We start from the raw sequence: 15,882 nt of genomic DNA, 5'->3' as shown, positions 1-15,882 counted from the left end.
CGCCATTGTGACTCTGACCTCAGCCCTGACCCCAACCCTAACCCTGACCCCAACCTTGGTCCTGCCTCATCCCCGACCCTGATCCTGACCCTGACCCTGACCTCAGTCTTAAGTCTTAACCCTGGCCCTGGTCCTGCCCCCGACTCTGACCTGGACCCCTGCTGCTCAGTCCAAGGCACTGCGGGAGCGCTGGCTGCTGGAGGGGACGCCGTCCTCGGCCTCAGAGGGGGATGAGGACCTGAGGAGGCAGATGCAGGAGGACGAGCAGAAGACACGGCTGCTGGAGGACTCGGTGTCCAGGTGGGGGCCGCAGCGTGGGTGCAACCGGGCTGGGTGGGGCCTCGGGGGCCGCCGGCTCATGGGAGGGTGTGGGCTGGGAAGAGTCATCAGTGTGCTTTGAGGGAGATGCGTGGACGGGGCAGGCCAGGACGCAACGTGCTTTGAGGGGGACGCAGGACGGGACAGGTCGGGGCGTCCACCTGGGCCTGGGGCAGCTTGCTGGGGGCAGAGGCTGGCCGCGAGGCCTCGGGCAGGGAGACACCCCTTTCCCTTCCCACCGCCCTTGTGTGAGCCAGCGAGGGACGTGGCGTCCAGCTCGTGGGTCCCTGGAGCTGGGTGTTGCCGGCATTGTCCTCCCTGGGGGCTTCCTGGCGCCAGCCCAGCTGGCGGGCAAGCACTCCTGTGGTTCGAACGGGATGGATGCAGAGCAGCTGGGCCCTCAGGAAGCTCGGGCGGGGGCAGGATGGGGACAGGATGGGGAAAGTGGCAATCCCCGTGGGGGCTGGGACCAAAGGCCTGGAGTTTCCGGCGGGCGGGAGGCCCAGGCTCTCCGCGGGGCCAGCAGGGTCAGGGTGGAGGGAAGTGACGACCAAGATTCCAAACGTCTGCCCTGGCCAGGGAAGGGGCCCAGAGGTGGGAGGCCGGCCAGATCACACGGACCTCGCAGGCCCTGCCCGGACGCTGGGTTCTGACCCCCGTGGGGGCCCCTCCCTGCCCAGTTCTGCCCATTTGCTTTGAAGAAGCACGTTGCGGGTGTTCGGGATGGACTTCCCTCCCGGGCAGGGCGTGTAAAGGCATGGATGGGCCAGGCGCGGTAGCTCACGCCCCTGATCCCAGCACTTTGGGAAGCCGAGGCGGGTGGATCACTTGAGATCAGAAGTTCGAGACCAGCCTGACCAACAGGGTAAAACCCCATCTCTACTAAAAATACAAAAATTAGCCTGGTGTGGTGGTGCCCAGCCTGTAATCCCAGCTACTCTGGAGGCTGAGGCAGGAGAATCAGTTGAACCTGGGAAGCAGAGGTTGTGGCGAGCCAAGATCGCACCACTACACTCAAGCCTGGGTGACAGAGCGAGACTCCGTCTCAAAAAAAATAAAAATAAATAGGCTGGGCGCGGTGGCTCAAGCCTGTAATCCCGGCACTTTGGGAGGCTGAGGCAGGTGGATCACAAGGTCAGGAGATCGAGACCATCCTGGCTAACATGGTGAAACCCCTTCTCTACTAAAAATACAAAAAAATTGGCTGGGCGTGGTGGCGAGTGCCTGTAGTCCCAGGTACTCGGGAGGCTGAGGCAGGAGAATGGCGTGAACCCGGGAGGCGGAACTTGCAGTGAGCGGCGATCGCGCTGCTTCACTCTAGCCTGGGTGACAGAGTGAGACTCCATCTCAATAAATAAATAAATAAATAAATAAATAAATAAAAATAAAGGCATGGATGTGCTGGGTGCGGTGGCTCACACCTGTAATCCTGGCACTTTGGGAGGCTGAGATGGGAGGATCCCATGAGGTCAGAAATTTGAGACCAGCCTGGCCAAGATGGCGAAACCCAGTCTCTACTAAAAATACAAAAATTAGCTGCATTAGTGGCGGGCGCCTGTAATCCCAGCTACCCTGGAGGCTGAGGCAGGAGAATCGCTTGAATCCGGGAGGCGGAGCTTGCAGTGAGCCGAGATCGCGCCACTGCACTCCAGCCTGGGGTATAGAGCGAGAATCTGTCTAAAAAAGGGAGATATGGACACGGTGGGGCAGTTCTGGTGGGTTTGCGGCCTTGGAATGAGCCGAGTGTTACCCACTGCCTGGGCCTCACTTTCCTCACCTGGGAACCAGGGAGGCAAAAATCCCACAGTGCGTCTTTTTTTTTTTTGAGAAGGATTCTTGCTCTGTCACCCAGGCTGGAGTGCGGTGGTGCAATCTTGGCTCACTGCAAACTCCACCTCCCGGGTTCACGCCATTCTCCTGCCTCAGCCTCCCGAGTAGCTGGGATTACAGGCGCCCGCCACGCCTGGCTAACTTTGCATTTTTAGTAGAGATGGGGTTTCACCATGTTGGTCAGGCTGGTCTCAAACTACCAACCTCAGCTGATCCGCCCCCCTCTGCCTCCCAAAGTGCTGGGATTACAGGCGTGAGCCACCGCGCCTGGCCCCACTGTGCATCTTAATTCCAGCAAACATTAAGCACCAGCTGTGTCCCTAGGCTGGACGGGATGTTCAGACAGAGGTGGGGCTGAGATGGGCCTGGCCCTGTCTGCAGAGAGGTGGATGGTCAGACACTTGGGCGAAGGCAATGGGAGTTACTGGCCGCGGGGACTGGGCACGCTGGGATTCTTTTCACGGGGCCCTAGTGGGCACAGGCTCAGGCCCCTCGATGGAGAGTGAAGACCTGGCTTGAGGCCCAGTTTGCTTTCAGAGGCCTCGGCTTCACCCTTCCCCAGGGCAACCCGCTTCTCAGGTGCTGAAACTGAGCTGCTCTGGGTCTCCACTACCCACCTTCTGCCTGCTCAGGGGCTCTGCCCAGGCACCTCCTCCAGGAAGCCCTCCAGGCTGACTGTGGGCTCCCAGACACCTCCCGCAGGAACCCTCCAGGCGGACTGTGGGCTGGACCCCTCTTCTGGGTGGGGGGGACACAGGTCTGGCTCTTTGTCCAACCTGCCAGCCTGGGCCCACCTTGTTAGACCTACAGACTCAGCCCTCCTCTGTGCTGTCCTCGGGCTGGGGCTGAGCTGCTGTGAATGTCACCCTCCCTTGCCAAACCCCGGGGCTGGGATTTCATATCCCGGTTTTGTTTTCCTGGATCTGTTTTTCCCGTTATTTTCTAATACTTGGAAAGTGACATGGTTTTTCCAGTTTCCCCGGTGAGATAAAGTTTCCTGTTAAAATACACAAATTTGAGCGGGAAAGGAGAGTTCATTTGATACAGACAGTGACATAAACAGCACAGGCCGGGGATCAGGGGACACAGGAAGCCAGCCCTGGTTTGGATCCCGCCTCTGCTACCTTCTGGCTTTGTGCCTTTTGCACTCCGTGCCTCAGTTTCCTCCATCATGAAGGAGCACGATGTCTCTTGGGGCTGCCTGGGAGCCTTAAATTCAGAGAGCTAGGCTGAGTGCGGTGGCTCACGCCTGTAATCCCAGCACTTTGGAAGGACGAGGTGGGCAGATCACCTGAGGTCAGGAGTTCAAGACCAGCCTGGCCAACATGGTGAAACCCGGTCTCAGCTAAAAATACAAAAAATTAGCCGGGTGTGGTGATGCACGCCTGTAATCCCAGCTACTCGAGACCCTGAGGCAGGAGGATCACTTGAACCCTGGAGGTGGAGGTTGCAGCGAGCCAAGATCACGCCATTGCACTTCAGCCTGGGCAACAAGAGCGAGAATCTGTCTCAAAAAAAAGACATTCGGGTGCTGTCGTACAGAAAGTGCCCAGAGCCCCACCGGGGATGCAGGAGTCACCCTCACACACACACCCTCTCCCCAGGTTGGAGAAGGAAATTGAGGTGCTGGAGCGTGGAGACTCTGCCCCAGCTGCTGCCAAGGAGAACGCGGTGGCCCCGAGCCCAGTCCGGGCCCCAGCCCCGAGTCCAGCCAAGGAGGAGCGCAAGACAGAGGTGGTGATGAATTCACAGCAGGTAAGGGGGTGACTGGGGGGGGGCGGATCCCCAGGCACCCACTCCCGATGGCCCTAGAGGGAGACCCCAGCCCTTCCATGTCAGTGTAGCTGAGGGGACAGGCACAGACTAGAGCCAGGCACTTGATTGCAAGCTCACTGGAGCCACTTCCCAGCTGTGTGAGCCGGGACACGTGGTTTCGCCTAGCTGGGCCTCGGTTTCCCCATCTGTAAGATGGGGAAGTAATCAGAGCAGCCACCGCTGGGGGCATCGGAAGGGCTCAGGGAACGCAGGAGACCTGCCTGGGGGTATTATCAGAAGCGCTGAGAGAACGGCAGCAGACCCAGTGCTGGTGGGTGTGGCCATAGTGCTTTTTTGTTTTTGTTGTTTTTTGAGACGAGTCTCATTCTGTTGCCGAGGCTGGAGTGCGGTGGTACAGTCTCACAACCTCCGCCTCCCGGGTTCAAGCGATTCTCCTGCCTCAGCCTCCCAAGTAGCTGGGACTACAGGCACCTGCCACCACACTCGGCTAATTTTTTTGTATTTTTAGTAGAGATGAGGTTTCCCCATGTTGGCCAGGCTGGTCCCAAACTCCTGACCTCAGGTGATCCACCCGCCTCGGCCTCCCAAATTGCTGGGATTACAGGTGTGAGCCACCTTATTTGGCCTGGTTGTTTTTGACACAGGGTCTCACTCTGTCACCCAGGCCAGAGTGCAGTGGCACAATCACAGCTCACTGCAGCCTCAACTTCCCCAGCTCCAGTAATCCTCCCGCCTCAGCCTCCCGAGTAGCTGGGACCACAGGCGTGCACCACCACACCCGGCTAATTTCTGTATTTTTGGTAGAAACGGGGTCTCTGCTGCCCATGCTGGGGTTGTCATGGTTTCTATTGAGCACCTGCATCTGTTTCATGTGGCTGAGCCTCCCGAAAGCCCTGCCCATGGGAACAGTATCCCGATCTGATGGAAGTAAAAATCCCAGCCCACAGAGGTAGAGAGGCTGGCTCAAGGCCACACAGCTGTTAATTCTGGCATCTGCCATCTAAGCCAGACTATGTTAAAACCGAACCCTTGGCCGGGTTTGGTGGCTCATGCCTGTAATCCCAGCACTTTGGGAGGCTGAGGCAGGCACATCATTTGAGGTCAGGAGTTCAAGACCAGCCTGACCAACATGATGAAATTCCGTATCTACTAAAAATACAAAAATTAACCAGATGTCGTGGCGGGCACCTGTAATCTCAGCTGCTCGGGAGGCTGAGGCTGAGAATCACTTGTACCCAGGGGGCAGAGGTTGCAGTGAGCAGAGATCATGCCACTACACTCCAGCCTGGGAGACAGAGAGAGATCCTGTCTAAAAATAATAAAAAACAGAAAAAAAAAATCTGATTCTGGGCACAGGCCCGGACCTCACTGACCTCATGTCAGGTGGGAAGATGGCGTGAATCAGGAACCACCCAGGGATGGTGGTCGGGCCGAACAGGTGGGAAGCCCAGGGCGCTGTGGAATCCCCAAGGAAGTGCCTCGTTTGTGGGAGGGCTGGGCCAGCGACCTGGAGAACGTGGGGTGGTTTTTTTGTGTTTTGTTTTGGAGACAGAGTTTCACTCTTGTTACCCAGGGTGGAGTGCAATGACACGATTTCTGCAACCTCTACCTCCCAGGTTCAAGTGATTCTCCTGCCTCAGCCTCCTAAGTATCTGGGATTACAGGTGCCCGCCACCACACCCAGCTAATTTTTGTGTTTTTAGTAGAGATGGGGTTTCGCCATGTTGGTCAGGCTGGTCTCGAACTCCTGACCTCAGGTGATCCGCCCGCCTCGGCCTCCCAAAGTGCTGGGTGCTGGGATTACAGGCATGAGCCACCGCGCCCAGCCAAGGAAGTGGGTTTTGAAGGTTGAATAGGAGTTCTTCAGGTGCTTTTCCCTGAAGGTTGGTTGAGCATGGACTAGTGCTGGCATGGGAGACCCAGCAGTACACATGCACAGCCCCTGCCTTCCTGACGGGCACACCCGGTGACGTGATAAGGGAAGAGCACAGTGAGGGAGCATCAGACACCACAGCCCTGAGACAGGAGTGTGTCCCAGAAACAGCAAAAAGACCAAGGAGGCTGGGGTACAGTTCAGGGAGAGGGGCCTGTGTGCAGGGTCTGACCATGCAGGGCAGAACGGGCTCAGACAGGAGACACTAGACCCTGGGCCTCGAGCAGTGGCTCCCAGGAGGCCAAGGCAGGAGGATCGCTCGAGAGCAGGACTGGACGAGACTGGAGGGGGCACGGAGGAGCCGGCTGGATTCAGGGCAGCCAGCGGGAGCCGCTGATGCAGGGGCATGTGGGGAGGGAGGGAAGAAATGAGATGGACCCGGCGCGGTGGCTCACGCCTGTAATCCTGGCACTTTGGGAGGCCAAGGTGGGCGGATCACCTGAGGTCAGGGGATCGAAACCAGCCTGGCCAACATGGAGAAACCCCATCTCTACTAAAAATACAAAATTAGCCAGGTGAGATGACGCAGGCCTGTAATCCCAGCTACTGGGGAGGCTGAGGCACGAGAATCGCTTGAACCTGGGAGGCGGAGGCTGCAGCGAGCCGAGATCGCCCCATTGCACTCCAGCCTGGGCGACAAGAGTGAAACTCCGTCCCAAAAAAAAGAAAAAAGAAAGATGACCTCTGTGTTTCTGCCCAGAGTCCCAAGAGAATAGGATGAGAAGCGCGTGTGTATGACGTGACCCACTGTATCGGGCCCTCCCCAGGCTCCTGACCCCGTGGCTCCCCTTCCTCTTCCCGGGGATGCTGACGCCCCGACCCTTCTCTCTTCTTTCTTGCAGACCCCGGTGGGCACGCCCAAAGGTAGGGCTTCTGGAAGGAACTCGTGGGGCCTCGGCGCACTCTGGTGGCCAGAGAGGGGATGGCAGGGCGGGGAGTGAAGCTGCAAACTAAGTTGCTCGGTGCCTCGCGCCTGTGATCCCAGCACTTTGGGAGGCCGAGGCGGGTAGATCACCTGAGGTCAGGAGTTCGAGACCAGCCTGACCAACATGGCGAAACTCGGTGTCTACTGAAAAAATGCAAAGACAATTAGCCGGGCACGGTGGCTTATGCCTGTAATCCCAGCACTTTGGGAGGCTGAGGCAGGAGGATCGCTTGAGCCCAGGAGTTCAAGAGCATCCTGGGCAACACAGGGAGACCGTGTCTCTGCCAAACATAGAAACATTAGCCGCTGGCCAGGCTCAGTGGCTCAGGCCTGTAACCAAAGCGCTCTGGGAGGCTGAGACAGGTGGATCCCTTGAGGTCAGGTGTTTGAGACCAGCCTGGCCAACATAGTGAAACCCCATCTCTACTAAAAATACAAAAAAAGTTAGCCGGGTGTGCTGCGCGCCTGTAGTCTCAGCTGCTCGGGAGGCTGAGGTGGGAAGATCGCTTGAGCCCAGGAGGTTGAGCTGTGATCACACCACTGCACCCCAGCCTGGGCGACAGAGCAGGACACTGTCTGTAAAATGCATTTCATGGAATGTGTCCGCTTCTGTATCGATAGTGGGACAGCCACCAGCCGGGATTGACACTGGCGTCTGAAGTGCTTCTGGCCTGGTTTGTTGTGTGTTAATTATTCATAAGGAGAGTGTCTCCTTGTCTTACTGTAGAATTAAAAATTAATCATTAAAAAAATCCAGACAGGCCTCTCAGGGATTTTGTGAAAATCACTGGGCTGAGGATGAGGAATGAACTGTGAGGCTGCCTGTGTGATTTTCTAGGGGTCTCAGGGGGGGTCCAGGTGCCTTTGTCTGTGCGGGGTCTGTGTGTCTGGGGGCCCAGGTGCCTGTGTCTATGTGTCTGGGGGCCTGTGTCTGGGGGCCCAGGTGCCTGTGTCTGTGTGTCTGGGGGCCTGTGTCTGGGGGCCCAGGTGCCTGTGTCCGGGTGTCTGGGGGCCCAGATGCCTGTGTCTGTGTGTCTGGGGGCCCAGGTGCCTGTGTCTGTGTGTCTGGGGGCCTGTGTCTGGGGGCCCAGGTGCCTGTGTCTGTGTGTCTGAGGGCCCAGGTGCCTGTGTCTGTGTGTCTGAGGGCCCAGGTGCCTGTGTCTGTGTGTCTGAGGCCCAGGTGCTTGTCCGGGTGTCTGGGGGCCCAGGTGCCTGTGTCTGGGTGTCTGGGGGCCCAGGTGCCTGTGTCCGGGTGTCTGGGGGCCCAGGTGCCTGTGTCTGTGTGTCTGGGGGCCCAGGTGCCTGTGTCTGTGTGTCTGGGGGCCCAGGTGCTTGTCCGGGTGTCTGGGGGCCCAGGTGCCTGTGTCTGTGTGTCTGTGTGTCTGGGTGCCTGTGTCTGGGTGGGGTCTGGGTGTCAAAGGCCCAGGTGCATGTGGGCGTCCGGATGCAGTTGCGTGAAGGGGTGTTGGGCTGTCTGGGGCATCCGTGTGACCTCTCCTCTGACCCCCATCTCTCTCTCCACTTCCGCCTCCTGTGCAGACAAGCGAGTCTCCAACACGCCCGTGAGGACGGTTGACGGCTCCCCCATGATGAAGGCAGGTGGGTTGGCCCCCAGGCTCCCCATGATGAAGGCAGGTGGGTTGGCCCCCAGGCTCTGGGCCCCAGATCCAGCCGCCGTCAGGGACCAAGTCTCGGTCCAGGGGGCCGGGTGGGGTGGGGGCGACACCGACCTGCTCTCCGCAGCGTCTGACGGGGCTGTGGTTATGGGGGTGGCGGCTGGACCGAGGCCAAGGCTCTGAGCCTGGGGCGGGGGCCCCCTCTGCTTTGTTGCCTTGGTCCCACGCCAGCCCACGCTTCCCTGAGAAGACGGGCCCCACGCATGGCGGCTCTAACCGACGCGACCTCACGGCTTTCATTCCACCCTAACCTCACGGCTCCCTCCTGGGGCCCGCAGGGGGTGGTGCTCACGCCTGAACACGCTCGCTGCAAATCTTACCTGCTCCGGTCCTCGGGCAGTAGGACTGGCTGCCCCGGGAGAAAGTGGGCGCCCCGTCCCTGGAGGCAACCAAGCCAGGTCCCCAGCACTGCTGCGCTTCCAAGAAGCAGGGGAAGGTTGGGGTTGACGCTGAGTGCCACACGGTGCTCAAGACAGGCTCGAACCCCCGGTCTGCTGCGTGGCACTGGTACCTTGAATTTCTCCACCTGCCAGACAGGTGGGACCTCGGTACTCCATCCTGGGGCCCCGCACGGGACAGGAGCCCAGTAATGAGAAATCATCGCAGTCGGCAAAACCACTGCCGTGGGAGTGAGCTGGGACAGCACAGAAGCAAGGCAGAGGGCCGGGTGCGGTGGCTCACATCTGTAACCCACCCCAGCACTTTGGGAGGCCGAGGCGGGTGGATCGCCTGAGGTCAGGAGTTCGAAACCAGCCTGGCCAACATGGTGAAACCCCATCTCTACTAAAATACAAAAATTAGCCAGGCGTGGTGGTGCACGCCTGTAATCCCAGCTGCTCGGGACGCTGAGGCAGGAGAATCGCTTGAACCTGGTAGGCGGAGTTTGTAGTGAGCCGAGATCATGCCGCTGCGCTCCAGCCTGGGCGACGAGCTAGATTCTGTCTCAGAAAAGGCAGCAAGGCAGGGAGGTGAAGAAGGACTCTGAGCCACCCGGAGACCCAGGTCTCCAGCACGGTCCAGGGTGGAGGTTGCCCCAGGATGCGGCAGACAGACAGAGGCATTTGTCAGAGCAGGTGGTGCCTGTGGGCCTGTGGGCCAGTGAGACCAGCCCTGGCAGACACCGAGGCCCGGGTCCCCTGCTGATCCCCGTGGCCACTGACTGTGCAGTGTGCGACCTGCTCAACGGCGTGGGCAGCTCTGGACTAGCTGTCTGGGGTGGAGGGCCGAGGCTGTGCAGGGATATAGGGTTGAAAAACAGTCGTCCCTTCACCCGAAATGCCCTTCAAGCGCCTGCTGTGTGCCAGGCATTGGGGGAGAGGGTATTCTAATGAGGGCCATGGCCTCTGCTACGGTAGAAAAGTGAGGCCAAGGACGTTGAGCTGGAGGAAGGAGAATTTGAACCAGAGGGCTCAGGGGAGGGGAGCGTTCAACGTAAGAGGTGACGTCTGAGCAAAGATCCAGAGGTGCTGAGGGAGCAAGGCACGCAGCTGTCTGGAGGAAGGTGTTCCAGGCAGGGGGCACGGCCAGTGCAAAGGCCCCGGGGCAGGACTGTGCCTGGGGTGTTGGAGGAACAGCCAGGAGGTCCGTGTGGCTGGAGCAGCGTGAGGAGGGGGAGAGGGCGGAGGGGAGATGATGGAGAGATTGCTGAGGGCCCTGTGGCAGGGGCGGGAGGGGACGTGGGCTTTTCCCTGGAGGGAGGCGGGAACCAGGAGGGCCGCAGGCAAAGCCGGGACCGCCCGACTCCGTGCTCACCCACGCCCTCTGGTGACTGCAGGGAGAACAGACCACGGACGGTGCCAGGTGGAGGGGACAGGGCTGCTGTGGGAGGAGGCTAGGATGGGCCGTGGAGGGGCGAGCAGTGGGCGGTTCCTTGTGTTCTGAAGGTGGAGCTCTCAGGGTTTGAGGAGAAATGTGGCGTCAGGGAGGACTGGCCGGGCACGGTGGCTCACCCCTGTAATCCCAGCACCTTGGGAGGCCAAGGCAGGCAGATCATTTGAGGTTAGGAGTTGAAGACCATCCTGGCTAATACGGTGAAACCCCGTCTCTACTAAAAATACAAAAATTAGCCGGGCACCGTGGCTCACCCCTGTAATCCCAGCACTTTGGGAGGCCGAGGTGGGCAGATCACGAGGTCAGGAGATCGAGACCATTCTGGCTAACACGGTGAAACCCCGTCTCTACTAAAAATACAAAAATTAGCCGGGCATGGTGGCGGGCGCCTGTAATCCCAGCTACTCGGGAGGCTGAGGCAGGAGAATCGGTTGAACCTGGGAGGCAGAGACTGCAGTGAGCCGAGATCATGCCACTGCACTCCAGCCTGGGCGACAAGAGCAAAACTTTGTCTCAAAAAAATAAGAGGGAGGACTGAGCTGCCCCCAACGGGTGGGAAGAGCCAGGGTGGGGGCAGGTGCAGGGGGCAGATCGAGAGTAGTGTTATGGATGTGTGAGAGTGGGGCTCCTGTGGATAGGGGCTGAGTCCAGGTCAAGGTCCAGTTGGGGATGGGTGTGCGGGAGATTAGAGCCCAGTGCCTGGGCGAGGTACCCGGCGCAGAGCAGAGTCCAGGGCCGCAGCCGGGCCTGAGCGTCGAGGTTGGGTGGGAGGAGGGAAACGAGGTGGCTGAGGGGCCAGGCGATGGCAGGGCTGCCCACAGTGGGGACCGATGGTCCCTCAGAAGTGGTGAAGGAGCAGGACATGCAGCTATCTGGGGGAAGGGTGCGCCAGGTATTGGGAACATCCTGTGCAAAGGCCCTGAGGCCGGGCCGCACCTGGGGTGCAGTGTCACGGGTCAGGCCAGTCCTGGCAGCCCTGTTCAGCTCCCACTGCGGGGCGGGGCCTCCGGGAGGGGCCTGATGACCCCCGGTGCTCGGCATCTTCGCGCAGGCCTGGGGGTGGCAGGCAGCCACCAGTCGCTGTTAGGATGCAGGCTCTGTGTGGTTTCTGTAGGAATGATTTTTACAGAGCAGGGCGAGGTGCTGGCTTGGAGTTAGGGCCCTGATGAGTAGCAAGTTCGACTATCTCAGGAGGGTTCCTTCATTCTGAGTCTAAATAGATGACGGCATGTCCAACCGTCGGCTGGAAGGAGGCGTCGAGTCCTGGGAGCTTGGATGGTCGGGGCAGGGCAGAGGTCGGGCTGGGGATTGTGGGTCTGCAGACTGAGCCCCCGTCTCGGCCGTGACCCCGGGCAAGGCAGGGTCTCCCTGGGACTCACCGGCTCCTCTGAGAAACCAGGAATGGTGGGGCTCGAGGGCTCACGTTTATAATCCCAGTGCTTTGGGAGGCCGAGGTGGGAGGACTGCTTGAGCCCAGGAGTTTGAGACCAGCCTGGGCAACATAGACCCCCATTTCCAAAAAAGATAAATAAATTAGCCGGGTGTGGTGGCACACACCTGCGGTCCCAGCTACTTGGGAGGCTGAGGTGGGAGAATGGCTTGAGCCAGGAAGGTCATGACTGCAGTGAGCTGTGATCGTGCCACTGCACTCCAGCCTGGCCAACAGAGGGAGACCCTGTATCTATTTAAATAATAGGCCGGGCGCGGTGGCTCACGCCTGTAATCCCAGCACTTTGGGAGGCCAAGGCAGGTGGATCACCTGAGGTCAGGAGTTTGAGACCAGCCTGGCCAACACAGAGAAACCCCGTCTCTACTAAAAACACAAAAATTAGCCAGGCGTGGTGGCACATGCCTGTAATCCCAGCTACTTGGGAGGCCGAGGCAGGAGAATCGCTAGAACCAGGAGGTGAGCCCAGATCACACCGCTGCGCTCCAGCCTGGGCGACAGAACGAGGCGGCTCCATCTCAAAAAAATTAAAAAAGATCTGGGAACAATGAAGGCTTTCCAGATGGGCCGGGCTGGAACCTGAGCTTGACAGACAAGAGTTTGGTGGCCAGACAGAGGACACAGTGCAGAGTACAGGAACGAGGACCATCTGGGCAGACAGCAGGATGGGCCTCGAATGCCAAGGAGAGGTGTTCAGACTGGTTGTCCCCAGGCACTGGGGAGCTATGGAGGGATGTAGAGCTGGGGAGGGCCGCGTCGAGAAGGTGCCCAGGCATCCCCGGCTCCGCCTGCCCCATCGCTGCTTGGCTCTGCGCTGCTGGCTCCCCCGTCCCTGGCTTGGCCGCGGCCCGGCGGGGGGTGCGGGGGCGGGCAGGCCGTGGTGTAACCCCGTGACTCTCGTGCCAGCCATGTACTCGGTTGAGATCACTGTGGAGAAGGACAAGGTGACAGGGGAGACCAGGGTGCTTTCCAGCACCACGCTGCTCCCTCGGCAGCCGCTCCCTCAGGGCATCAAAGTCTACGAGGACGAGACCAAAGGTACGAACACCCCCGGCCCCTGCCCTCCCACCTCCCGGGCCGGAGCCCTGAACACGTGTGCTCCCAGTGTGTGGGTCCGGCGTCTGCCCCGGAGTCAGGACCCCAATTCGATGTGAAGCAGATGACGATGTTCAGGCCAGGGCCTCACCCGCTGCGGCCCACGGCTGGGCTCAGAGGTCGTTCAGCCCTGGGCCCACTGCCCAATCATTCATCTACTCCAGAAAGCTGCCTGAAAGCTGAGCCGGGCACCAGGCACCCAGCCGGGCTCTGGAGGGAAATCCGGAGGTAGATTCAGCTTCTGTCCTCGCCAGGTGGCAAACCGGGCCCTTCCATCTGGAGCTCCTAAATAATTCATTTAAATAATTACTGCTAGCACAGGGGCTCACGCCTTTAGTCCCAGCACTTTGGGAGGCCGAGGCAGGAGGATCGCTTGAGCCCAGAAGTTTGAGACCAGCCTGGCAGCATAGCAAGGCCCCGTCTCTACCAAAAAAAAAAAAAATTACCCTGGCATGGTGGTGCGTGCCTGTGGTCCCAGCTACTTGGGAGGCTGAGATGGGAGGATCACTTGGGCCCAGGAGGTTGAGACTGTAGTGAGCCGTGATCACACCACTGCACTCCAACCTGGGCAACAGAGTGAGACCCTGTCTCTTAACAATAAAAAATAATAATAATAAAAGAATTGCTAGCGTGACAGAAGCTACAGAAAATGCACATCCAGGGGGCTGTGAGAAGGTCTCACAGGGCGAGGATGGGGCCGGGGGAGGCTTCCCAGAGGAGGCAAGCAGGGGCTCATCAGAGGCACGCAGTGCATGGGAACCACACCTGGCAGAGCTGCAGCCCCTGCAAAGGCCCTGAGGTAGGATGGAGTTTGCTGGGCTGCAGGAGTGAGGGGAGGTGGGCTGCAGGGGTGAGAGGAGCTGGGCTGCAGGGGATGAGAGGAGCAAGTCTGCGGGGTGAGGGGGAGCCGGGCTTCAGGAGTGAGGGGAACCCGGCTGCAGGGGTGAGGCAAGCCAGGCTGCAGGAGTGAAGGGAACTGGGCTGCAGGGGTGAGGGGAGCCGGGCTGCAGGGGGGGGAGGGGGGGGGGGGGGGGGGGGGGGGGGGGGGGGGGGGGGGGGCCGGCTGCAGGGGTGAGGGGGGGGGGGGGGGGGGGGGGGGGGGGGGGGGGGGGGGGGGGGGGGGGGGGGGCTGCAGGGGTGAGGGAGCCAGCTGCAGGGTGAGGGGAGCTGGGTGCAGGGGTGAGGGGAGCCGGGCTGCAGGGGTGAGGGAGCCCGGCTGCAGGGGTGAGGGGAACCAGCTGCAGGAGTGAGGGGACGGCTGCAGGGTGAGGGGGAGCCGGGCTGCAGGGGTGAGGGGAGCCGGGCTGCAGGGGGTGAGGGGAGCCCGGCTGCGGGGGGTGAGGGGAACCAGGTTGGTCAGGGAGTTGAGCTGGGCTTACGAAGGGAGGAGAAGGGTGCTTTGCCTGGAGGCAGGGGGACAGGCAGGGCGGTGTCCTGAGGGCTTTGGGAAGCCTTGGGTGTGTTGGGTCCTGACGGTGCTGAGGTCTGATTTGGTTTTAAGGGCTCCTCCTAGTGGTCAAGAGGCAAACAGGCTGTGGGAGATGCCAGGGATCCCAGGAGGAGGGAAGCTCCACACTAAAGCCCCAGTCTCTCTCTTTCTCTCTCTCTTTTTCTTTTTATTTATTTACTTTCTGGAGAAAGAGTTTCACTCTGTCGCCCGGGCTGCAGTGCAGCGACGCCATCACAGCCCACTACAGCCTCCAGCTCCTGGGCTCAAGCAATCCTCCTGCCTCGGCCTCCCAAAATGCTGAGACCGCAGGCATGAGTCACCGCACCCAGCCTCTCTTTCTTTTATGAGATATAATTCGCAGACCATAAAATTCCACCTTAATGGGAGGCTCACCTGTGCCCAGGACACTGAGGCTGCAAGGAGCTGTGATGGCACCCCTGCACTCCAGCCTGGGCGACCGACCAAGACCCTGTCTCAAAAACAAGAAAGAGGAGAGAAGCCCCATCCCCCCATCCCCTCCCGTCAGCGTCACTCCCCATCCCCTCCCCAGTCAGCTGTCACCCCCCATCCCCTCCCCAGTCAGCTGTCACCCCCCCTCCCCTCCCCAGCTCTGGCACACACGCATCCCCTCCTGTCTCTCTGGATTGGCCTGTGTTGGACATTTCATAGAAATGAGATCACACGGCCGGATACAGTGGCTCACACCTGTAATCCCGGCACTTTGAGAGGCCGAGGCGGGCAGATCACCTGAGGTCAGGAGTTCAAGACCAGCCTGGCCAACATGGAGAACCCCCGTTTCTGCTAAAAAAAAAAAAAAAAAAAATTAGCCGGAGTGGTGGCAGACTCCTGTAATCCCAGATACTTGGGAGGCTGAAGCAGGAGAATCACTTGAACCCGGGAGGCGGAGGTTGCAGTTAGCCCAGATCATGCCACTGCTCTCCAGCCTGGGCAACAAGAGTGAAACTGTCTCAAAAAAAAAAAAAAAAAAAAAAAAGAAATGGGGTCACACACTGCACGTAGCCTTCTGTCTGGCATCTGTCACCGGGCGTGACATCCCCAAGGTGCATCAGCCCTGTGGCCTGGGTCGGAGCCTGACTCCTTTTCATGGCTGAATACTATTCCATGGGTTGGGTGGGCCATGTTGGGTGTATTCCTTCTTCCATCTGTAGACATTTGGGCTGTTTCTACCCTTTGGCTACTGTGAGTAGCATGCTGGGGAATTCGTGTGCAAGTATTTGTTCACACCCCTGCTTTCGAGGCCTTTGGGCGTACACCTAGGAGTGAACTACTGGGTCCTGGGGTGACTGTGGAGCTCAGTGAGGACCTGCCATTTTTCACGGTGGCTGCACCGTCCCGTTCCCACAGGTCGTGGACGAGGGCCCAGTTTTCTCCACGTCCTCACCAGCGCTTGTAGCCCATTCTCGTGGCTGTCCTGGTGGCGTGACCTGGGTCCTCCCTGTGGTTTGGATTCCCAAAGCCTTCTGTTCTCAGAGGCAGCTTGGCCTCTGCGGTGCCCCGGATGCTGTCAGAGGGGTCCCCGCAGCCCAGCTCTGGAGTGGCTTTGGGGTGTGGCGCTGGTGGCATCTCAGCTCCAGCTCTCCC

The 15,882-nt window shown here is 59.7% G+C and overlaps 1 protein-coding gene across 3 annotated transcripts in view; it reads left to right on the top strand.

Moving 5' to 3' along the window:
- Nucleotides 1–15,882, top strand: part of PALM (paralemmin) — a 39,048-nt gene that overhangs the window by 18,541 nt on the left and 4,625 nt on the right. For 2 of the 3 annotated variants that reach the window (XM_030798019.1, XM_030798020.1), the window contains exons 4-8: nucleotides 170–300; nucleotides 3,753–3,903; nucleotides 6,700–6,721; nucleotides 8,322–8,381; nucleotides 12,642–12,773. In XM_030798019.1, coding sequence (XP_030653879.1) covers nucleotides 170–300; nucleotides 3,753–3,903; nucleotides 6,700–6,721; nucleotides 8,322–8,381; nucleotides 12,642–12,773 — 496 coding nt within the window. The remainder of the gene's footprint in view (nucleotides 1–169; nucleotides 301–3,752; nucleotides 3,904–6,699; nucleotides 6,722–8,321; nucleotides 8,382–12,641; nucleotides 12,774–15,882) is intronic. The other variant, XM_030798021.1, reaches the window with a different exon arrangement.

The sequence above is a fragment of the Nomascus leucogenys genome, chromosome 18, assembly GCF_006542625.1.
Source record: "Nomascus leucogenys isolate Asia chromosome 18, Asia_NLE_v1, whole genome shotgun sequence".
NCBI lineage: Eukaryota > Metazoa > Chordata > Mammalia > Primates > Hylobatidae > Nomascus > Nomascus leucogenys.
Note: the sequence above shows the minus strand (reverse complement) of the source record. Positions and strands in the feature narration are given on the sequence as shown.